Below are 24,709 nucleotides of genomic sequence, written 5' to 3' on the forward strand. Positions count from 1 at the left end.
TAAATCTAATTGTGGAAAATTATATTTATAAAATCATTCTACATTAATATCCAAAACCCTACCGTTATTATCACCTTTTGGGATATTTATATACAGGACCCCATCTTTTACCTCAGCTGTAATTTTCTCAAACACAACATTTTCAGGCAATGCAATCCTACTACTATATTTCCCATAGCTTTTTGCGGACCATTCATCATCTTCGTATTCGCCGCCACGGCCAATTCCGCCATTAGCGTTCTTCTTATTCAACTTTTTCTCGGCTTTTACGACCAACATTTTATCTTCGACCCAAACTTTAACGTCGTCTCTGGTCATCCCCGGCATGTCGAACCGCATTTTGTACTCACCGTCTCCTTCTTTGATCTCCCACGGTGTTCGGCCTCGGCTATAGCCGTCGGTTTCGGTCGGTAATGGCGATGGCCAAGTGCCGGAGTATGCGAAAGGGTCTTCCATTATTCTCTCCATTGTTTCCATCATTTGTTGTACTGTTCTTGCTGTTGGGAACCTGTCCCATAAGCCTGATTTTGTATTATAAGAAAAAAAAATCAGTAAAATGAATTAGTGCTCATAAATTAGTATTAAAAATTCTTAATTTTAATAAAAAATAAATTAATAATAAAAATATATCAATAGTTTAATAAAATAAATTACTACTTTCAATTGGGGAAACTCAAACCTAAAATCAATTTTTTATATGATTTTTAATTAGTTTTTATTTTTATTATATTAAAATAAATATTTTATTTTAAAAAAATTAAAAAATATTTAAAATAATTATACAAACAAATAATTTCGAAAAACTCAAGCAGTGAAATTGAGTTTGATTTTTCATGACTTTTTTGTTTAATTTTAAATCAAAACTCAGAGCTAACATACCTACTGGTGCAACAGGGCCAACCCTTTTCCTGTTATATTGGGAGCTACGATCTTCTTTAGTAACTCTCTGCAAGTGATCAAGGTTGTCTCTGCCCTCCCCCGCTGCCGCCATGGCCGTGATGCTGTTTCTCTTACAACCGAAACATATCCGGGGAAGAAGACGACAAGCATTGCTGCTGGCTCTATTAGATGAAGGAAAAGGGATAGAGACGCTTAGATTTGAAAAAGCTTGAGCCATTTTCACTTGGAAAGTGTCGCTGTTTTACTTTCTCTTTTGGGCTTTGTTTGGTTGGAGGAGAAATTACGCGAGAAAATTTGAGGTTCGATCAGAATTTCAATCCATTTTTAAAGAGAAGAGTGGAAATTTCTGGAGAAGGATTTGGAGGGTGGAATGGGTTTCATATTTCTAGATTTCTCCAGAAATCGCATGTTGGATAAGGTTTTCACTGGTTATTATCAAAGGGAGAGTATGTCCAGAACTTTTTTATGAAAATATATTTTTCTTAATTTTTAATTATATTGAAGCCAATAAATGGATTTCAAAAGTGTTCTGGAAAAATGTTTTTGAAAAGTGTTTTTAAAAAGTTTGGTTTAAAATTTAAGTATTTAGCATTGTTGTTAAAAAGTATTTTGAAGAAATAAAATGTCTATATTAGACATGTTATTATTAAGTAACAAATATGTATTTAGATAATATTTAAATTAGTTAATATTATTATATTTTAGTAAGAATATAAAAAAAATTATTATAACTTGTTAATATTTTAATATATAAAATATAGATTTAAATATTTTTAAGCAATAAATATTAATTATTTATAAAATTTAATTAGAATATATAAACTATATTTTAAATATTTAAATATAACCATTAAATATTTGTAATTAGTATTTTAAAAAATATTTTTTATTTTTAATTAATAATTTTAACATATTTGTAATTAAGCAACAAAAAGAAAAAAGTGAAAGTACTATGTTATTGGAGGGGTGAAAAAGTAATTAAGCACTAAAAATGTTTTTGGGAGAGGAAAAGCTAAAAATTTTAGTTTCTGCTCTTCAGAAATGCTTTTGAAAAGCAATTTTAAAAAGCTAAAAATTTAAGCCAAAATCAACGTGTTTAGCAAAGTTTTTCTTTCAAAAGTATTTTTGGAGCTAGAAGTGCTTTTTTTAAGCACTACAGAAGAAGCCCTATATTTGTTTATTGATTGGGCATCTAACCCAATCTAAAGGCCTATTTAAAAAGGGAGAGAATTTGAATAAGAATTTAGACTCGAAAAATAAATTTGGACAAAAATATATGACCTATTTAAAAATAGATCGAACCTCAGGTAATGTTTTTTTACTAGAGCCAGGCCGAATTAGCAAAAAGATAAAAGATCTACTATTTTCTTGTTGTTTTCTTGTTGTTTTACTACTATTTTCTTATTTTTTTCACTGTTTTGCAAACATTCGTTGTGTTTTTATTTGGATATTGTATATATTTTATTTTATAATTAATTTTGTTACTATTTTAAAGACGTTTACTGGTCAAGTTACGCTTATCTTAATGTTATTTAAATATAAGTATTTTTTAAAATTTATTCTTAATTTGTTAAAAAAAATTTATTTTAATATTTTTAGCATTTTTGATATATTATATTTTTAAATTTTTTATAAAAAATAATATAAAAATAATAGTCCCAATGGAACAAACCAGACCCGAATTTTAACTTTTTATCTGGACTAGGAATGAACAAAATTTTAAAGACATTTTCCAGACTAAGCAAGCTTAAAATTTTAACAAAACTTGACCCAAACCAACTCATAAATTTAGACATCTTTGTACTTGATTATCATATAATAATTTAATTCTATTAATTCAAAATTTATATTAACATTTTAATTCTATTGAAAAATTTCAAAAATAAAAATAAAATTTGAATTTAAAATTTTTGAATGTAATGTGTTGTAAATTGGGTATGGATCTCCTAAAGAAGAACATCTCACAATGTAATGTTTTGCATGGGCCACTAGATATTTCATTCCATATATAGTGGTAATTCACTACAAATACATAAAATATGTGCAAAATAAACTATTGGGCACTTCTGAAGTTAAGAATTGTGCACCATAAAAAACAGCATATATAAAACCATGAACAAAACTTTGGAGCAGAAATTTTGAGTGTTAAATATCACTTTTGCTTTGAAACATGAAGCCTCCAAATCCAATGGCTAGCTTTTCCTCAACCTTCAACCCTAGTAAATGAAAATAAAAAGTTCGATAAAAAATATTCAAACCCCTAAATGAATCAAGTGCAAGATATAATAACAAAGATTCCATAAAAAATTAAAGTGTGGATGTCAAATACGAATATTCTTTGGAGGGTATTTTTAAATATCATATCCTAGTAATTTATATAGCTATGACTTCTCATTTTGCTTTGAAGTATCAATGTGCAGCGACACTCAATGGCCAACGCATTCGAACATCAGTAAATTCTAGGAGTATGAGAATATGACCTTTCAAATGCATAAAAAATACTTTTTGAATACATATGGGTTAAATCACTGAATTTGACAATTGTTCCCAACATTAGGACCTGAACTCTTTTTAGTCCAAGTTAGTACCTGAACTAGGCAACTGTTCCCACATTAGAGCCTAAATTCTTTTTGTCCAAATTAGTCCCTGAACTTAACAATTGTTCCCACATTGGGAACTAATCATTTTGCTTATTCAAACCCGAATGTGAGAACAATCATAAAGTTCAGGGACTAACTTGAACACAAAAGAGTTCAAACCCCAGTTTAACAACAATTATCTAGTTTAAGCTCCAATATGAGAACAATTACCAAGTTCAAAGACTAACTTAGACCAGAAAATAGTTCAAGCCCTAGTGAAAGAGATTGTTGCCAAGTTCAGACCCGAAATAGTGATTTAACCCAATAAATATATATCCGTGTCGAATACACCTAAATACCCATAGTCTGAAAATGTGTTGGACATAGATATCAAACATGGAAACTTCACCAAAAAAAAAAAGAACAGAGCCGGAACAACATGGTCAATAAGAATGGTAATGAAATCATAAGCAAGATTAATACCAAGTACTAATATGGAGAAAACTTACTAGGCCTTTTCTGTAGATTTTTCCTCTGATTCAGGTGTGGCAGAACTTAGTGATGTTATCTTCCCAAAAGACTCTTTTGCATCACCAAAGAAGTCTTTCACTTTATCAACGACTGTTTTAAGCTGGTCTTGCGTTGGAAGCTGAATTCCATTTGGAACATAAATATATATGTTAGAAGTAGATAAGGGATATCTTACTCGGAATCAGCAAGTGTCAGACATTAGTATGTTTCTAATACGAGATTGTTTAAATTTTCATTTTCAAAATTTCCATGTAGTTTGAGTTATCTTTGGAGAATCATATCTCTAAGAAGCCCTTGTATTACGAACTAGATTGCATTTTGTCCCCTTAACTCCAAAAATGGGAAAATTAATCTCTATACATTAGATCAAAGAGCAAAATTAGTCATTTTTGTTAAAAATTTCAGCCATTTTTATTATTAAGTGCAATCCGATTTTTAGTATAAGAGCCTCCATAATACTTTCACCCTCCACATCCATGACTGATAAGCATTGGATATGAATGTCAGACATGAACATTTAATTATAAAATATATAAATATTTTCAAATATTTAATTCTTGTTTGACAGTTAAACAAGCTCTCAGACCGGTTTGGGTAAGAGGACAAAACAAATCAAGCCACAGCCTGAACCGGTCATGGATAGGCTGCCACCTACATGGAGTATCATTATGATACAATATAGTACAGAGACTGATAAGTTAGAATTATAGATCCAAAAGGAATTCATATGCTTACCTCAATAACATCATTGGTAGAAAGTGCAGATTTCACATTACCGTTTTCCTGCACATTTTCAGCAAACGATCAAGAAAATGAAGCAGTGAATTACTATGTTACTCGGACTTGAGTGTGAGGCATGGGTATGTTCAATTCTTTTCAAGTATTTGGCATGTTTCTAGAAGGTCGTATCCTCCTACCAACGTCTAGATATGTGTCCGACATTGGTATCGAACATATGTATTTTAAGAAAAAGGTAAACTATACTAGTAGTCACCAAATTATTAGTATTTTTTTTTGTCACCTAATTATGAAAAATAAAAAAATGATCGCCCAACTATTCAATTGTCGTTTTTGGTCACTCAAATTACAAATGTTGAGGGTTAGATTTTTTAGAATCAAGACTAAATTGACATAATGTATAAATGTTAAGGGTTAAAGTTGTTATTATTCCACTTTTAAAAGCTGCCACCACTAGCCAGCTGGTGATCAAAACAGACAAAATTGAATGGTTGGGTGACCAAAAAAGAAATTTACTAACAATTGAATGACTACTAGTATAGTTTACCCTTAAGAAAAATAAAGAGTCAGAGTAGCATAGATGAATATATTCATCATAAGGAGGCACAAACAAATAGTTTTGACAATCTATGCTACTCCAACTCTTCATTTTTGTTCAAGTATCCATGAGTATGAGAATATGGCCTTCCAATGATGCTCCAAATACATGGAAACTTTAAAAAGAAAAATGAACATAGTTGAAGATAATAAAGTGAGAAACCAAATCTGAACTAAATCTTATATGGTATAAGACAAGGGAAAAGGAACATTACAACAAGTTTGTAGCCATATCTGAATTCAGTAGCAGATTGCAAAACCCGGAATTGTTTAAATGCTGTCTTTTGTATCTCCTTCTCATCCTATTTGCAAAAAAGAGCAGGTAATCAATAAAACCTGAGAACTTGGATTGAAAATAATGCAAAGTAATTAACTAAGAAAAAGTCAAAATGTGAAAGTTATATTTGGTAAGTAAAATGAAACATGCATCTGCTACGGTGCTTCGAGTTTTCACTTTTCATTTCTGATGTATATCTAAACATGCATATAGAATTATGATCCTCCAGGACTCTCCATAAAAATGGAAATCTTGGAAAAATTGAATATATTCATGTCAGATATATACCTGTTCTCCACAATCACACCCTAATCCAAGTAACATAGTTTATACATGTTATTCGTTACTGCTAAAACTGGCTGGAATTCTATTAACATTAACATGAGAAAAACTTCAAATCTGTAATAAATGCTCATTGCTCAGCATTAAAATCAAGGTGTGAAACTAAGTTAGGAGCGAAGCGAAAAAAAATATTTTTTTTTTGGGGGGGAGGGGGAGGGCGAAATTAAGATGTATATTTTTACGATAGTAAAAATACAATTTCACCATTTTAATGAAATTTTTCCTTTGTGGAGGGGGGGCAGGGCCCCTGCCAACCACACTGGCTCTGCCCCTGAACTAAATTCTTTTCCTACAGCGTAGCCAAATACAAGGGCCAAAATTAGAACTTTTGAAAAACCTGTAAGTTCAGGTTCAATGAGTCCATGACATTTTTTTAATACTAACATTCTCAACTCGAGTTTAGTAATCTTTACTTATACTGCAGTAACATAGTGTCTTCATTTGTGACAGTGGATATCATTATCTACACATTCGAAAAAAGCATAGCAATTGTCTTGAAAGAGTTAAAGATCACAACACACAATAGCATTCTCCGTTCCTATAAAGTACTGTAGAAAGTAGAACAAATTCATTAGCCCCGAAAAAACTAAAGAAAACCATCTAAAATTCGAACTTATAAAAGCAAAAGAATGTATAGAAGGCAAGTACTCCAAATGAAACCAAAAAATGATAGCTAAAGACTAAACAACTCTCAATTCTTGGAAAAAATAATGATATTAAGAGATAATGTTAGGGTAGAGAGAATTTACTCTGTAAATAACTGCTGCGAGATTTCTAGCAATTGTATCTTTGTAGATGTATTTTCCAAGGAAATTGTCCTTTGCTGCAACCATGATTTTAGCAGTGGTGCCACCAGTTATAAGACTAAGTGGGTACCAAAGATTAACCTGCACAAACAGTCTCACTTGTCAAGAAAAATGTAGCTATGCTATAATTTAGATTAAAGCAATGCATACCATCAAGACAAATATCGTTGGATTGTTTTTGTCCCGACTTGGGAAAATCAATGCCAAAGCACAATATGATTAGCAGATCATAATGAATTTGAGTTTAAAACTTTGAGCTACCAAAAGCTGGCTTACAAGTTACAACTATCATAGAAGCTAAAATATATCATTTTACCATAACCATATTGGGCCCCAACTAAGGGTGTATTCTACCCAAGCTAAGCTCGAGATCAAGTTTGATTTGAAATTCAAAGCTTGAAAGTTGAAACTCAACAGAAGCTCAATTGAGTTCCACTTTTAAAGCTTAACTCTCATGCTCAATTTCAAGCTCAATTATTAGTACTGGAGCTAGAATTCAGTGTTTAAATGTTTACATTGAAGTTTTTCAATACTCATTAAATATAGAAAAAAGCTGGATTAAGCTGATAACGTACTCAGATAAAGTATTAGTATACTCAAATTTGACCACTTCAACAGCTCAAGCCCTAAGAAGCTTGAGCTCAAGTTTGACTTGAAAATCAAAGCTTGAAACTCAACAGAAGCTCAATCGAGTTCCACATTTAAAGCTCAACTCTCATGCTCGATTTCAATTTCAATTATTAGTGCTTTAACTTGAACTCGTGTTTAAATGTTCAAAATTGAAGTTTCTCAATACTCATTAAACATAGAAAAAAGCTGGACTAAGCTGATAAGCTACACAAATAAAGTATTAGTATACTCAAATTCGACCAGTTCAACAGCTCAAGCCATAAGAAGCTTGAGCTCAAGTTTGACTTGAAACTCGAAGCCTGAAACTCAACAGAAGCTCAATCGAGTTCCATGTTTAAAGCTAAACTCTCATGCTCGATTTCCAGCTCAATGATTAGTGCTCAAACTCGAACTCGTAGAATAGAAAAAAGCTGCATTAAACTGATAAGCTACTCAAATAAAGTATTAAATACTCAAATTCGACCAGTTCAACAGCTCGAGCTACTTGAGCTTGAGCTCAGCTCCATAATGATTGAACAGAGTTGAACCTCAATAAGTAAATATAAGTATCTAGTTCACTCCTAGCACCAACTATATAGTTCTATCTAGTCTAGCTTGTCAATTTGCTAACACACAATAACATAATAACACAGTAACTTCAAGAATCCATGAAAGGAAAAAAAAACACAAAAAATAGAAAACTGAACTTTTTTCAGTAAGGAAAAGAAACAAACATTTGCCATGCGTATGAAGATAACAAACCGAGGGTTGCCATCGTCTTCAATCTTAGGCAAAGGAGGAGGTGGAGGCCTTTGGAATTGACGAGCCGCCATTCCTTTCTTCCCTTTAGCTTCAACCACCAACATCCCTCCTCCATGTTGCCGTCTCCGGGTCAGCTGAGGCAACCGCAACGGCGTCGTTCTGGAGCTGAATAACCAGTGTTTAACCATCCCGTCGACAGGTTCGTGATGGGCTCTTGAAGTACTCGATAAAGGAAGCCTCACAAGTGCATTTAGTGACATTCCCACCTCCATTCTTTTCGAAAATGAAACTGCTTTTTTGTTCGTTGTAAAATGCTAAATAAAAAGAAGAGAAGAGATGAGATTACATTTGTGGAAGGGATCTTATCCACGTTCTGAGAATTTCTGAGGAAAATATAAAAATGAATATCCGCCAGACACGTGGCGGTTCACCGTTTAACTGGTTGAAAGAATTTTGGGTCGCACGCATGAGAGTTCTTTCTTGAAACTCTGCGTTTTATCCCGCTAACATTGTTAGCCTAACAACGTCCACCCCTAACTTTTTAACGGGCTGACCCATTTGAAAATATTAATTTTAGGAGAAATTACACCTAAGGTCACTAAATTATTAGTATATTTATGTTTTGGCTATTGAATTATTCGAAAGTTTTCATCTAAGTCACCAGACTGTTAAAATCGTTGTTGTATGGCCTTCTTCGTTCGTACTATCTACACCAATTGAAAGCTCTTCTTCTCATTCTTTTCTACAGTTCAGTTGTTTTTTTATGAAACAACTTTGAACATCATGAATTGTTCGATCTTCAACACTGACTATCAAATCGACTTGGATATAAGGTATGTTCTTTTACCCATCCATGAGTACTGATACACTGTAAAGATTGTCGAATCATCGCTTGGAGCTCGCTATCCAAACTTAAAAAGAAACTTAACAGTCCAATGACTTAAATAAAACTTTCAAATAGTTCAGTGACTTAAACGAAAGATTTCAAATGGCTTAAGGATATTTTGTGACTTTTTGAAGTCAAATGACCAAAACGTGAACTTTCTAATAGTTTAATGATCTTGAGTGTAATTTATCATTTTTTATATATTAAGTAATTCCTAGCATATCAAAATTAATATGGTATATTCTAATAAACTATTTTAAAACATGTCTTTTTTTAATAATCTCATCATAAGTTCTGATAATATCTGCTCTTTTTTACATGATGTCTAAAATTACCTATAGTCCCTCGAACCCATATCTTTCTATATTAACAACAATTTTTATGCCATTCGAACTAAAACTCAATCGGCTATTTTAAAATATGTTAAATTTTGTTTAAAATTTTAATAAAACAATATATATAACGACAGTAAAAAAAAGTATAAATACACGCAATTATTTATACAAATTAAGTGACACATACTTAATTGATAAAATTATAATAAAATAAAGAATATTTAAAAATTAAAATAGGTATAATTAGGTATTTTAAATTTTTAAAATTATCCACTACTTTGAAATAATTAACCACCTAACTGTGCTTTGATTAGTCATTTATAAATATAAAGGAGTTTAGAAAAGTTTGAAATTCATATTTTAAGTCAAATTTAGTCGACTATGTATGGTACGTGTAATTTAACCCGTTGAACATCACTATTTATAACCTATATGTAGACCAGCTAATTGGTATGATTGTGTGGGAAACATCCCCTTATGGTTTAGTCTTTGAATTTAGAATTTTTTCAATTTGATCCCTAAACTTTTTTTATCCATATTAGTTCATGAATTCAGCAATTTTTTAATTAAAAATTATAAACTCTTAAGTGATGATGTAGTACAATATTAGAGTGTCATGTCGTAAATTGGAAAAAGGTTGCCAAATTCTTGGACAAATGTGGACCAAAAAAAAATTAAGGACTAAATTGAATTTTTTTTACCAAATTTAGGAATTGAATGTTGTTATAACCCTTTGTTTTAAACAATTAACATTACGTGACGAAATAAGATCATTGATTGAGATATTTAAAGTTAAAAAATATATGTCTAACTTACTTAAAAACTCTTTTATGAATACGTGTATGAGATAGATTTTGACAATATTCGAATGCGTTTCAAAATCCAATATTTTATTTGTAAATTGGATTATTGAAGTAGTTTTAGTAATAAAACAAAATAAATTGTGGGTCCATAATTTTTTTTTTTAGTTTTTTAACAAAATAATACGTATTTTAGTTCGACTGATATCGCTATTATTGCTAGGATAGGAGGACGTGGCTTGAAGTGTGCTGAAACGGATTATCTTTTTATTTAAGAGTTGGGGACGGGACTATAATTATTTTTAGGCATTGTATTAAAAAAACAAATATAATAAGAATCTATAATAAGATCAATGTTAAAAAATATAAAATAATACGTATTTATATATAATACATAGTTTAATATAGGGTGAAGTCAAAAAAAAAATTGGGGTAGAAAATTTTTTAAAGAATTAAATCAAATTTTTATCATTTTTAGGAGGGTCAAAGTATAATTTTACCATTATTAATTTAAAATTTTATAAACTATAAAGGGGCCTAAATATAATTTTTTTCATATTAGGGGTGGGACTCTTGTCAACCTCCCTGGATTAGCCATTAATTTAACAAATTCCATAGCTCAAACTTTGGCAAGTTGAAAAATGACACGAGGTAATTGGACACCATGAAACTATACAACAACCTTTGATAGAGATGAAATGACGAGGCAGATCATATCAAGGGACAAATTTATAAATTCTTAAGAGTTAAAAGACAAATTTATATTTTTATAATTTTTCAAGGGACTTTTAGAATAAATTTTACCATTTTGGGGCAAAGCCTTTGCAGACCTCCTTGCCTTAGGTTTTAGATGACCAATTATTAGGTTTTAGATGACCAATTATTGAGTTTATTCTATGTCTTACAAGCTCTCGATAATACTCAGCACAGAATCCTTTCAACCCATTATAGTGTCAGAATGGTTAAAACATTACTTATCTTCTATTTAAAAATAAAAATAAAATAAAATTGGGGAAAATTTATTTTTTAGGTGTTGAAATTAAATTATAAATTTTTATAAGAGTAAAAATGTAATTTCTTTTTTTATCGTAAGATTATAACTTTACAAGTTTTAGGACTAAATTATAAATTCATCATTTTATGAGGGGTCAAAAATAAACTTATCATTCATTAACTTATAATTTTTTTCAAATTTTAAAGAGACTAAAGCATAATTTTTCTATTTTAGAGGGATCAGGGTCCTTGCATACTCTCTCCTAACCTCGCACCTGAATAAAACCGAACAATTCGTACATAAATTTTCATATATAATCGAATTAATTTTAAAATTGAATTAACAAATCTAATTAACTAAAGTTAATCTATTTGATTGGTAAAATTAAATCGATTTAATCCAATTAATGCATAATCCAATTGCGTCCAATGTCTTTTCTTTGAAGAAAAGAAAAATATAAAATAATAATCTACAATTCGATCCCTTGTTTTCCAAGAAAATGAAAAAGAAACGTAGAAAATTCAAGGATTTTCTGGGAAAATAAAAATTTGCTACGCAATTGAAGAATCAAAAGGTTAATTTTGATGCACGCACGAAAGCACAAATTTTAAGTCTATATATTTGTGTTTGGTGAGAAAATTAACCTTCTCTCACAAGCTTTTTGACTTTTTCATGGAATTTTTTTATATAAAAATATTTTGAAAATACAAGTTGGAGTTTCTAGTGGTGTAATATAAATTTAGTCCTTAACATTTATCTATTTTATCATTTTGGTCCCTTTTTTTATCTCTTTATCCCTAAACCTTCAAATTTTAGTTAAATTACGTTTTTTAAATGAAAAAAAATATCAGTCTATTAAAATTGTAATAGCATTTATGTGGCAACTTGTGTGGTAGTTCATGTGTACTTGAAAATTAATTTTAATATTCAACAATTTCAATAAAGTTTAATTTTTAAAAAAAAATCATGTCAACAATAAAGTATACGGAAACACCACATGGGTTGTGATGTCATTGTTGATAACAAAAGTGATTTAGGAAAAAAAATAAGGGCTAAAGTGATAAAATAAATAAAAAATAAGGGTTAAATTTAATATTATACCTTTAAAATTTTCAAAGGATTTATAAAAATACTTAGATTAATAGTAACATAAAAATAGAGTAAAAATATTTTGTAGTTATAATTTGTAAAAATGCTAATATGGTCAAAATAAATATTGTGCAAATTGAGACATCTAAAGTTTTGTTGTTTTTCAAATTCCAAAATATTAATTTATATTTTTCCAAACAGAAGAAAAATCATTTTAGAACTTCAAAAATCTTTGTAAATAAATTCTTAATAAAAAATCATCCTAAAATGTATCAAATACAAATTCTTAAAACTATTTTTTTGGCATAATAACAAATTATCCCTTAATTTTTATATTTTTATTCAATTTGGCCTCTACTCTTTTATTTGAGTAGATTGACTCTCAACCTTTCGTTATCAACGTAACTCTATTTTGTCTTTATGTCCCGTCTACAAATAATTTATTTTTTAAAAATAAAAATTATAATTTCCAAAAATTATGAAGAACTTTTTATGTAAATTTTAGAAGATAAAATAGTGACACGTAAAAAAAAAAGGTCAAAGGGTTAATTTTATTATTATGTGTTACTTTTTTCTCTCTCTCTCATTAACATCACTATAAATATAGGTATGAAACAGGATTTTCATCAAGAAGTATATGTGCTTTGTTCACAAAGTTTGGTTCAGTGTAAAAATGAAGCTCAATGTTGAAGTAATGTCCAAGGACATTATCAAGCCATCAATCCCGACCTCTGATCAATTTCGTCGTTATCGACTCTCGTTTCTTGATCAGATATCACCTCCGGTTTATAATCCTCTCATTCTATTCTATCGATTGAATATCACCGAAGGCAATATCAAAACTGATGACAAAATCAAGATCATCGACCACCTTAAACAATCCTTGTCTGATGTTTTAACCTATTTCTATCCACTTGCTGGTCGGATTAAAGATAACATGTTCCTAAACTGTAACGACGAAGGAGTACCTTTCAGGGAAACTCGAGTTCAATGTAAAATTTCGGATGTTTTAGACAATCCCGTGCCAGATGAACTCAACAAGTTGCTTCTTTTTGTGCTCGATGATGCCGACGAAGTTCCCTTTGGGGTTCAATTCAATGTGTTCGGTTGCGGAGGGTTCGCTATTGGAGTTTGTATTTCTCATAAAATCGCGGACGCATTGTCCTTTTTCACATTTTTGAAAACTTGGGCCGCTGTTTGTCGCGGAGATCCACGGGGTTCGATAGCATTTCCCGAATTCGTATCAGCTGAACTCTTTCCTCCAAAGACAACACTAGGGTTCGAACCAAGAAGCGGCATATCGACTGACAAAATCGTGACGAAAAGATTTGTTTTTACCGCCTTGAAAATACAAGAAATCAAAGCGAACATCGGAGACACGACGTACTCGTCGCGCATCGCGGCTTTATCAGCTTTCATATGGACTCGTTTTATCGCTACAACACAAGCAGACGCCACACACGAAGGCGAAGACAACCGTTTCTATGCCATTGTCCATGCAGTGAACTTACGTAAGCGATTCAACCCGCCATTACCGGACCATAGTTTTGGGAACTTGTACCAGATCGCAATGACAATCCCAACCAAAAATTCCCAACAAGATTGCCGCAACCTCGTCAACCAAATTGGAGAATCGATACGGAAAATTGACGCTGAGAACATAAAACGACTTCGAGATGGATCAGGTCGATACTTAGAATTTATGAAGGAGGGCACGAAAAGCTTCATGAAAGGCGAGATGATCACGTTCAATGTTACAAGTTTATGTAATTTCCCAATTTACGAAGTCGATTTCGGGTGGGGAAAGCCGGCTTGGGTCGGTTCGGCCGGGTTGACTTTTAAGAACCTCGTTGTTTTCATGGATCCTATAAATGGGGATGGGATCGAAGCTTGGATTAGCTTAAAAGAAGAAGAAATGGGTACATTTGAAAACGATGAAATAATGCGGGGTTTTGTTGTTTCGTAATTTTCCATAGAATTTAGGTTTATTGTAAAATGGTCTCTAAACTATATATTAATTTTCAGATTGGTCCTTAATGTTTTTCAAATAACCTTATTATTAAGAAGCGAACATAAACATAAATCAGTGTACTCAAAGAACCCTTACAGTATTTCAAAAACATTAACCCGGATTTGTTTAAGGTCTTAGCTACTCACTTTAATCGTAAAAGTTCCATCGAGGCCCCTATATTAGGAATTAAATTGCATTTTGCCTCCTTTACTCAAAAATTAAGTTTATTAATCCATGTATGTTAAATCAAAGAGTAAATTGATCCTTTCTATTAAAATTTTTATCCATTTGTACCATTACAAACTGGCTTAATTGACGGAATAACCAGAAATTGACACATGGCATGCCACGTGTGCCTCATGTTGATGTATAGGGACCAATTTTTAACGGTATAAATGGATAGAATTTTTAACAGAATGACCAATCTGCTCTTTGGCCTAATGTATATAGACTAATTTGCTCACTTTTTTAAGTAGAGATGGTAAAATACAATTTAATCTCAAGAGCAGACCCTCTCAAGTTTTTAATGAAAAGACCAATGTTATCAGGTCGATTGACCAAATGGTCTCTGTTATTCTCTTAATTGGAGAGGATATCTATTCAAGAAATCTGTGAAGGGAAGGGCCCGTCTGAGACCAGTTAACGGATCGCTCCTCTACACCTACCGTCGCGAAAGTAGAATCTTACTTCATTTACTCAAATTTCGGCGGCTAGAGCTACCATCCATCCCAGAAAGTGGCTAGAACACTTTTCTTTAGTTAACAACAGCTTCGAATATGATATTGATACTTGACTCTATACCGCCTACGAACTTACTTTAAACTTTAGGCGAAATACTATACTTTACTATACGATCACTGAAAAAGAAGCGTTTTATATAGCTGTGAAATCTTGCAAGATTTCATATCTCTCCCACGTGTGATTCATCCTAACAACTATCGATTAGGTTTTTCTACTTAATTAAGCTGGTTATGCAAAGTTTTTAAATTTGTTCACATAGGCAGCGTGATTGGGGGGCATATTTGTTGCTTCCCAATGTAGTTAGTTCACCACACAGGCATGTTAGTACTAAACTGCAGAAAACTATTCTTAGTACAAGGTCCTCTATAGTACTTTTACCCGCTTTAACTAGTGCAACCAAACTACATGGCTAAGCCTTGTCGTTGCTGTTGTTCTTCTTCTTTTCGGCGTTTTGCTTTGGAACAGGCTGAATTCTCTGATAAGGAGTCCTAGTCAATGTCTCCCCCCTCAAAGCAGCTGCACTATCGATCACTCGGATCATCTTTCCACTGGAGCTCCCCAAGGTATTCCGCTAATCGCTCTTGGTTCACTTTCCCCATCATCTAATAATAATAAGAAAAAGGTAGGAACCCGTAGTTTATGATGCTTCAACGAATCAAGCAGGGAATCATGATATAAATTATGTAAAACATTCAATGAATCGATGAATTAACCATGGTTGGAAGTCAAGAGTCAAGTGGGGTGCTTACGAAGGATTCGGGGCAGGCGTTTTGGCGCCGCTGGGCCACCAACTGAGGGTTGCGGGAGCTGGTAAGTTGCATGACACCGTAGCCAATGACACCCGAAACGACGCCACAAATGGTGGCAAACGCCAAGAACAGTTTCGATTCCCTTGTCCTCCTCACTAACCACCGCGAAGTCTCACCTTTTTCCCACAGTATCAATACTGTTCGGTCTAGTGAAAAAAGTTAAGTTAATCGAATTGATAAATTTTATTTTATCAACAAAACTTAAATTAAAATATTTTTAAACCAGTTAAGTCGAACCGAATCCGAGTTAGAGATGTAAGGATTCCATATGCACTACGAAAAAAAAAAAGAACAAAAGCAAATTTCCAAACCTGATAGAAGGAAAGATCAATTTGCAAATTAATCGAACCGAATTAACAGAAATTCAAGAATAATCCGATTTAAATTAACAAAAATGTTTATTAAGCTTCACTAATATAAGCTGGAACCCTAAAATACAGAATAATCTCATATAGTAATGTGCAAGAAATTGAAAAATATATATATTTTAGTTTCATCCCAATATAAAATCTGATATAATCATAAAAATTACCAGTAAAATCTATTTTATCTATATCTAACCCGAGGAGCCATTAGCCATCGATTCACTGGTCTCGACCGTTGCTTCACTATGGAAAGCTTTCTTTTCCGCAAGTTCTTCCAAGCGTTTCCATGTATTTTCCCGTTTTGCTTCGGTCTCGTCTTCTTTCGATTCGTCTTCCTGGAACTTGAGTAAGCATTCCTTGAACAGCTCCGGGTCAAGATCGTTGAAGATTTTGCGGACGTTTAGTGTCAAGCTATGTACGGCTTGGTTCCAGTGATTTCTCGCGTTTTTCTCCAAGGCCGGGAAAATGATCGGAAGTATGACTTTGCGGTTTTGAATGATTAAGTTCTCGATGTGATCGTTGTTCCACAAAAACAAAGCCCGCTCGGCTACCTGAGAAAAGGAAAACACAAGGATAAAAATTATAAGTTCCACGAATGATCAAAATGGTACAACCCTAAGCAAGGTTTTCGGAACTGGGCCAATAATCAAATTCCCCAGTTCAACTGGTCCGACCGGTCTATCCAGTTCAACACCAATTCCCGGTTCAATGCCCCTCTCTGGGTACCGGCCGGTCCGGTTTAAACAACCTTGACCCTAAGTTACTCAAATTCGGATATAAGTATCAGACAAGGATCCTAAGAAGATCATATCATAGTATACATGTCCGGATATACATGAGAACGATCAAACAACATAAAAATGAATTCATAAGTGAAATGAAGTAAAATTCATACGACATCATACAGAATCAAGGAACGATTTCCAGCAGAGTGCATGCTCAACATGGAGAGTTTTTTCAATGAAAGTATGCTCAAAATATACAATATCACCAAACAGAAAGAAGAATCCAGAACTTATCAGCAAAATCTCCAGATTTTATCGTTGTTTTTACATCCATTCCTAATCAAAATGAAAAGAAAATGTGTATCACCATGAAGCTATTCAGGGGAGAAGCTAGAATTTTTTTAGGGGCCGAATTTGAATTATAAATTTTTTAGAGGGTTAAAAATATAATTTCGTCATTGTATTAATGTAATATTTTACAATTTTCAAGGGATTAAACTATAAACCTTTTGTTTTTGGAAAGAGCATAATTGAATTTTAAAATTTAATAGAGGCCAAAATACAATTTTACCATTAAATTAACTTAAAACTTGCAAATACTCAAGGGACTAAAGGGGCAATTTTCATTCCCCTCTAGCTTTGTCCCTAAAGTTATTCTATGTTATTCCGACTTTATTTTTCTTGAAGTATCTATGACTGGCACATCTCAAACCTGTGTATGGGATATATACCCTAATCGAGCACAATCATATCTGACACTTACACCGGAGTCTGAGTAACATAGCAGTTATTAGCAAGAAATTTATGTGTCGGACTAAGATAACTAAAATAAAGTATCGAAACAACATAAATAAAGGACTCTTACACGAATGAAGATGAATGCTAAATTACTACTGATAGAATGTTAATGAATTCAAAAACACCACTTCGGAGGGTAATCTTGTTTCGAATTTACCTGGCAAACGAATTTCTGGATATTGAAATGTTATAAAATACAGTATGTGTCAGACACCCATTTCTCTAGAAGAATATGTGTCGGACACCCGTACCTGAAGCATATTCGGACATGGGTATATATATGACCATTAGAGGGAAAAAATAACATAAACAAACCCATATAGGACATTCTCATATCCCACATTCACACCCAAGTCCGAGCAACATAGCTCTACCCTGCCTTTATCATAACAATCAACATGAAAATAAGACCAAGAATACCGCCTAACTACAAAATAATTTCCCAAGGAAAAGGTGTTTCAGTTATCGACATTTTAAACTTCCCGAGCTATTCCTGTTCATAACAGTACACCTATTTGTTAATTTCACCAGTGGAACCTCTAGAAAATAACATTTCGTAGGGCCTTGATATTAGCCAATCCCATTTTGGCAACTGCTCAACCATTTCCCGACTCTGCAATCAGGTTCTAATCTAAACACCACCAAAGGGAATGACACTATACGTACAAATTGCAATGAAGATGAAATAGTCAACTTCAAGCTGTTCTAACATCATTAGACAAATTCAAACCACCACTTAAACTGACCGCAAAATCAATCGGCTCGTATTGTCCTATAACATTTTCTTTACCTACCTTTTATTATACATTTTACACAACAATGAGATCATTTCAAGGAAAGAGTAATGAAACTCAAGTTTTTCGATATTAAAAATTTAGCAGGCCCTGGACTTGAATTCGAATCACCAACAGCCTTCTGCACAACTTGATGACATGGTAGACGGTACCGTTTCAGTCCTCAACCAGTACCAAATACTCTAGATTCTGTTTTGGTTAATATTACAGTGTGTTGCAACCCATATACCAACTTGTACCGGCATGTACCAGATAGTACAATTTTTTATTTGCATGTATATATAACATATAATTCATTTAGAAACTAAAAATCAAACAATAGATATATATATGTAAAAAATATTTAAGAATATCAATAAACCTGAAACAGTAAAATGAAACACACCACTGCTGGCACGTACCAGGACAAAAATAGTATTCTCACTGGTAGTACAAACTACCTTGCTTGATGAGCTCAAATAATCTCGGAAAATGTTGTGATAATGAAGGACAAGACATTGACCCGTGGAGGGGGGGGGGATCAGGCATATATCAGGCATTCAATATTTGAGTAAAGACAATAAGGTCTCCAAGTTGAGATACAAAATAAACAGATATAAAGCATCATCCATTTCGAATTAAAAGATGCATAAAATATACGTAATTTGCATAATTTTCTCACCTGAAAGTGCAGACTGTTCAAACATCGAGCAATTTGGCGAAATAATGGCATCATGCAGCGTTGAAACTCGGGTGGCTGAGTTGCTTCTAAAACTTCTTCCAATTCATTTAGGAACATGACTTCCTTCGAACTATTAGTGATAGGCCAGTACTTTAATAACCCCCTAATAACAGTATCGGCAAGCTTGCAGTCTTTCTCGACAAACTGCGTAATACAGTAAGATAACTGCTGATGATACATGGCTAAACATTTCGGTTTATGCAACGGAATCAACGCCCGAACAAGGAATACTTTATGTTCTTCTTTTAGTGGCAACGCAAACCCATTAATAATACTGCCCAAAATTTCCAAAAGTTCAGCAATTCCGTTGTGTTTCTCGGTCTCAAAAATAAAACGGAAAAAAATGTTGTTTATAGCTTTCCGAATGAATGGTCGATGAACCATGAATTTGCCGTAGATGCGATGAAGAATTGTTTTCAAATATTCTCTTTCTCTAGGATCTTCAGAATCAAACAAGTCAAGTAATTTCAAGATGAAGGGTTGATCGACATATCTTTTGGCTAATTTTGCATCGGTCTCGGGTGAAGCTATAAACCTCAAAAGAAACTCATAAACAATTTGCAAGTGTGGCCAAGCAGGATCCATTGAAGGTTCTTCCTCTTCTAAATCGACACCTTCTATGACTTTATTCTCACGTGGTTGCGGATTAAAGCTCCTAAACAAGTTCGCCGAAACCATTTTAACAATTTCTTGTAACACAACATCTGAAAATTTCCCATTCGCGGAAGTCACATACTCTACAAGCTCTAATAATGTCTGCCGTTTTATCTCTTTTTCTTTGAGGTTCTTTGTTGGATCGGTGAAATCAAATATGACGCAACACAAGTTAAGCTTCTTTACAAATAAGTTCTGTCTCTCAGAAGCCGGGACATCTTTGAAAGCAGGCATTGCTTCGTAAGAAGACAACATATGGTTCCCATTCTGCTTTAAATCCGCACTTTTCCATCCAACATCTGTCGTAGGACTAGATACGGCGAAAGATGAAACACTCAAATTTGCAGACTTACCAGTCCCGAAATCACTGGTCCTTGAACCACCACCCGAAACACTAGAATAATAAGCATTATGGTGTCCACCGTGTTCGCGATTATTAGCAGATTTTGACGATTTCCGAGGAAGCTTACTTAGAATCTGTTTGAGCATGATTCACTCCCCTTCAATCCCACAATGCCGAATCCGAAAAATTAAGCCGAAAACACCTAGAAATATTCTAATAACTATCAGCAATCCATCAATAAACAAAACTCTCCTTCGAAAAATAAAACCCGAACAAAAAAATTAAAAAATGGAACAAAATACCCTCAGAACAACGAAAATTCAAACTACTAAAACGAGAGAAAATAATCTAAACTACAAAATTTCATAAATAAACCCCTATTCAACTTCAAGCCTCTTATCTGAAAATCAACCAGCAAATTTCTCTAAAAAACAGTACCCAATTGCAAATATTTCAAACTATTAAGCCTAAAAGGCAAAACCCAGAATCGTAAACTCACTCAAACCAAAAGAAAAAGAAAAAGATCAGCCACACAAAAAAGAACAAAAAAAGTTGAAAAAAAAAACAAAGAAATTAAGTAAATTTCAGTAAATAATCGAGATTCCCGTTTCTCCTTAACACGAATTAAAGGGAAAAAATGCAATAAAAACCAGAGTTAAAAATTTAGAAATTAAAAAAAAATTTAGAAAGTGATAAAAAGATGGGCTGCTGAAACACTTACAGAGAGAAGCAATTTTCAAAAACTTTCCATCTTGGCTTGCTCGTTGTTGTTTGTTGACTATGGTTTTTTTCTTCTTCTTTATTTAAATAATTTTTTCAGTCATATTTTTTTCTTCGATGAATAGTTAAATCTCTGGTTTTGTGTGTGTGTGTGTGTGTGTGTGTGTGCTTTTTTTTTGTCAATTTTTTTCAACACTTCTTTTTTTTTCTGGGACGGACTTAGTTCTTTCTTCATGGTCAAAAGTTTCAAATCCAAAATAGGAACCAGAAAAATCAACAAACCCGGTGTGTGGCAACGACGTCGTTAGGACAATTTCTTTTTCTTTTTTTTGGTTAAAATAAATTTAAAATGGTATAATATAATTTTTGTCCCTAAATTTAGTAACTAGGTTTACTTTGATGCCTGTATTTTTTTTTCTATTTTGACACTTAAACTTGATAATTAAATCATTTTTTTGTCTTTGAATTTGAAAGATATAAAAGTTATATGATACGACATTCTGAGATTGTGTCACATAATTTTCAAGTGATGTGATACAATCAAAGTGTCACGTTCATTGTTTAATAGATCAAACCATCGATTCATGATTCAACCAGTCCAATTAGTTCGATAGTCTAACCAATAATAATTAATCAATTCATAAAAGACTAAAAAATTAAAAAATATTAAATCGGTTCAACCTATTCAATTATTGATTTTTGTCCCATTTATTTTTTTTTCTATTTTTAAACATTTTTTAGTTAACCGATTATCGATGAGCTCTGGGCCTATCTAATTCGGTTATGTTCTAGAAACACTAGTTACATCATCAAATTTAGACAGAATCTAAATTAATGGACGAAAATGAATTTAATTGCCAAGTTCAATGACCAAACTGGACAATGAAAAGCACATGTACCAAAGTGAACCTAATCGAAATTATATCATCTCTTTTAAATTTTTATTAAAATTTTAGGTATAATGATAAATTTAGCCCCTACCAGTTACCAACTTTGCCACTTTGCCCTTAATTACTTTTTTTTATCACTTCAATCCAACCTTCAAAATTAGTCAAATTTGTTTTGTTTTGAAAAAAAAAAGTTGACTAAAATGTTAAGATTTTAATGGCATTGTTGTAATAGCAACCTTGTGAAAGATTATGTGTAATCCATTACTAACATGAAATTTTTTAATTTTTTAATTTGTTAATTTTTATTTTTTTTTTTAATTTTTATAAAGTACGCATGAGCTATCACTTCAGTTGTCACGTCAGTGTCGTGTAGGGTTGAAGTAATTTTATAAAATTTTGAAGGTTGAATATCAAAGTGATAAAAAAAGAATTAGGACCAAAGTAACAAGTGAGGTAAATGTTAGAGATAAATTTATCATTATACTAAAATTCTACATGTTAAAATATTTAAATATAAAAATAGGGTTATATAGAATTTGCTACCTGAATTTAGTTTCAATGTTCAATTTGGCATCTGAGTTTTTCTTTTCCAATTTAGTACCTATGTTTGGCTTTAATATTCAAATTGGTACCTGCTTTTTTTTTTCAATTTGATTCTTGAGTGTTTTCTTTGTCTCAATTAAGCACCCGAGTTAAGGCTCTCAATGATCAATTTGGTACCTAAGGTTTTTTTTTATCCAAATTAACTGCTTATATTCTTCTTACTAAAAATAATCTTTGGTACAAAATTAAACATTGAAATCATAATCAAATATACAATTTAAAAAAAAAACTCAAAACCCCAATTAAATATTAAAACTAAATTCAAATACAAAATTAATATAATATATTAACTCTAAAAATAATATATCTCTATTACATTAAAATATTTTATTTATCACTTAAATTATAAATAATAAAAACAAACTAAAACGAAATATAAATAATAATTTTATATTATTTAAAAAAAACAACCTTTTAAGAAAAAGAAATAAACTTTTGTACTAACTAAAACATTCTCATATTTTTAATGATTTTACAATAAAAAAAATTCATATTTTTTACATCTATTTGTACTATATTTGACTTTAGGGTTCTCGATTAATTTTGTATCACAAATTAAATACACATCAATTAAATTGAAAAATGATTTATTTTAGTAAAAATAAAAAATATTATTAAGAGAATAATTTTATTTTTTATTTAAAATCCATAAAAATTTAAACCTAATATAAATATTTTTAAATATACTCACTCTTTTTGTTATGTGATATTCTCTATTTCAATTATTATATTGTAAATCTCACATTGACTAGAGGCCATTTATTCACTATTTCCCTGAGCTAAATTCTTAAAACGATGTTATTAAACCAATTTATAAAAATACAAGTCGATATGATTGTGTATATATAAATGATATTATTGTTTCGTAAGCTCAAGCGTGGTGTATGAATCCTAAAAGAGTTTCGAATGGATTTTGAATAATTCTAGACATTGTATAAAAATAATTAATTAATTATATCATCATTAATATTAATCTTAACAGAAATAAGTTAATATCCTAATAAATTATACTATACTATAATTAATAATATTAAACATAATATATATATCATTATTAACATTAACCGAAATCGGTTAGTATCGTAATAAATTATACTAATGATATACTAAACACATTAAAATTATTTGGTACACTGTTAGTGGAATTTTTAGACTTTACAAGTAAGTTCAGGAGTTGAGAAATGTTCTATAGAGTTATAATAAATTATTAAAAAAATTTTAAATATACACATATCAAATTTTTTAGATTTCTTATGGAATAAAAAAAGTACATTGTTGTCAATTGAGTCTTACCTCGACTGGCATGGACATTATTGCTAATGCAGGAGGGCGTGAGTTCGAGTGTGCTGAAGAAAGGTTATGGATAATTCTAGATATTGTATCAAAAAAAATAAATATGATCGGAACCTATATGAACTAGAAAACAATATTTATATTTTTTATATTTATATAATTTGATTTATTTTAGGAGGTGGTTGTATTTATACGGTAACAATAAATTTCAAAAAATCATTTTATTTCTTTAAAGAAAAGTATCATAATTCATAAATCTACGTAAAGAAAACACTCTCATGTCTTATATTTACATTAAGGGAAGGCATCCAAAATTTTCCAACACTGACATTAACATTTACCCCTTTTTTTTTAAATAATAGGTTCACTTTTTTTTTCTCTATTTAAAATTTCTTAAATTTTCATATATGATTATTTGATTTTACAAAAAATTTATTAAAAAAAAAACAATGCTTGCAATATTTGTATTTTTTTACTTATTTATGAATTATTAAATTTTAAAAATTATAAATATGTAATGCTTTTAGGGTTTTTCATTTATTTATTTATTATGATTTTAAGTTCAAAATTTTATTATGTGTAAATTATTTAAATTATAATTAATATTACTACATGTATGCATTAAATTATTTAAATTTACTTATTAATTGACAGGTCCTTTAACTCGCAAGATTATAATTAATTTATGCACACTCGTGCATCGCACAAGTAAGAAAATTAAATTTTTAAGAATTTTTATAGATATCATAATTGTGTCACAGTTTAATTATTTATTATTTTTCATCCACACAGAGTGAGTGTCTCAATTTAAATCAGTGTTAAATTTAAGTCTTGTTTAATAATTCCTTAGAGAATTGTTTTTAGTTGATATCAATTTTCGCAATGCTTTTAACAATTCATAAAAATAAATTTTAGAATAAAACAACAATATTTAAAATAAAATTAACTAACTAAAATCTTTAAAACATATATAGAAGTTATAATAGCATAATTAATA

The 24,709-nt window shown here is 31.2% G+C and overlaps 4 protein-coding genes across 4 annotated transcripts; 1 reads left to right on the plus strand and 3 right to left on the minus strand.

Annotated features, from left to right (window-relative positions):
* LOC107898644 (small heat shock protein, chloroplastic) lies at positions 1–3,117 on the minus strand. The gene is made up of 2 exons (XM_016824155.2): positions 880–3,117; positions 1–521 (listed from the first exon to the last, which is right to left on the minus strand). Exons 1-2 carry the CDS (start codon positions 1,115–1,117, stop codon positions 34–36), a joined length of 726 nt encoding a protein of 241 aa, XP_016679644.2. The 5' UTR covers positions 1,118–3,117; the 3' UTR covers positions 1–33.
* Positions 3,118–3,987: 870 nt separating this feature from the next.
* Positions 3,988–8,545, minus strand: LOC107898643 (protein HHL1, chloroplastic). The gene is made up of 5 exons (XM_016824154.2): positions 8,114–8,545; positions 6,714–6,851; positions 5,561–5,647; positions 4,746–4,793; positions 3,988–4,128 (listed from the first exon to the last, which is right to left on the minus strand). The coding sequence occupies exons 1-5, from the start codon at positions 8,411–8,413 to the stop codon at positions 3,988–3,990; spliced, it is 714 nt and encodes a 237-aa protein (XP_016679643.2). The 5' UTR covers positions 8,414–8,545.
* Positions 8,546–12,918: 4,373 nt separating this feature from the next.
* On the plus strand, positions 12,919–14,211 carry LOC107898027 (stemmadenine O-acetyltransferase). Its single transcript, XM_016823586.1, has one exon. The coding sequence runs from the start codon at positions 12,919–12,921 to the stop codon at positions 14,209–14,211; it is 1,293 nt and encodes a 430-aa protein (XP_016679075.1).
* A 903-nt stretch (positions 14,212–15,114) lies between these two features.
* Positions 15,115–21,179, minus strand: LOC107898641 (serine/threonine protein phosphatase 2A 57 kDa regulatory subunit B' theta isoform). The gene is given in 6 exon segments (XM_041091047.1): positions 15,115–15,520; positions 15,522–15,599; positions 15,747–15,952; positions 16,368–16,722; positions 19,150–20,408; positions 20,928–21,179. Coding segments are annotated over 5 exon segments (1,956 nt in total). The 5' UTR covers positions 20,353–20,408; positions 20,928–21,179; the 3' UTR covers positions 15,115–15,406.
* Positions 21,180–24,709: the final 3,530 nt, after the last annotated feature.

This window comes from Gossypium hirsutum, chromosome D04 (assembly GCF_007990345.1).
Source record: "Gossypium hirsutum isolate 1008001.06 chromosome D04, Gossypium_hirsutum_v2.1, whole genome shotgun sequence".
NCBI classification, from domain to species: domain Eukaryota; kingdom Viridiplantae; phylum Streptophyta; class Magnoliopsida; order Malvales; family Malvaceae; genus Gossypium; species Gossypium hirsutum.

Bases quoted from the DNA above. Each gene is read 5' to 3' on its own strand.
- LOC107898644 (XM_016824155.2), bottom strand. From the start codon at position 1,117: ATGGCTCAAGCTTTTTCAAATCTAAGCGTCTCTATCCCTTTTCCTTCA. The intron at 522-879 runs GTATGTTAGCTC...ATACAAAATCAG, and splicing joins TGGCCCTGTTGCACCAGTAG to GCTTATGGGACAGGTTCCCA.
- LOC107898643 (XM_016824154.2), bottom strand. From the start codon at position 8,413: ATGGAGGTGGGAATGTCACTAAATGCACTTGTGAGGCTTCCTTTATCG. The intron at 6,852-8,113 runs GTTTGTTTCTTT...CTGTTTGTGCAG, and splicing joins TCTTCATACGCATGGCAAAT to GTTAATCTTTGGTACCCACT. The intron at 4,129-4,745 runs GTAAGCATATGA...AATGGAATTCAG, and splicing joins CTACCAATGATGTTATTGAG to CTTCCAACGCAAGACCAGCT.
- LOC107898027 (XM_016823586.1), top strand. From the start codon at position 12,919: ATGAAGCTCAATGTTGAAGTAATGTCCAAGGACATTATCAAGCCATCA.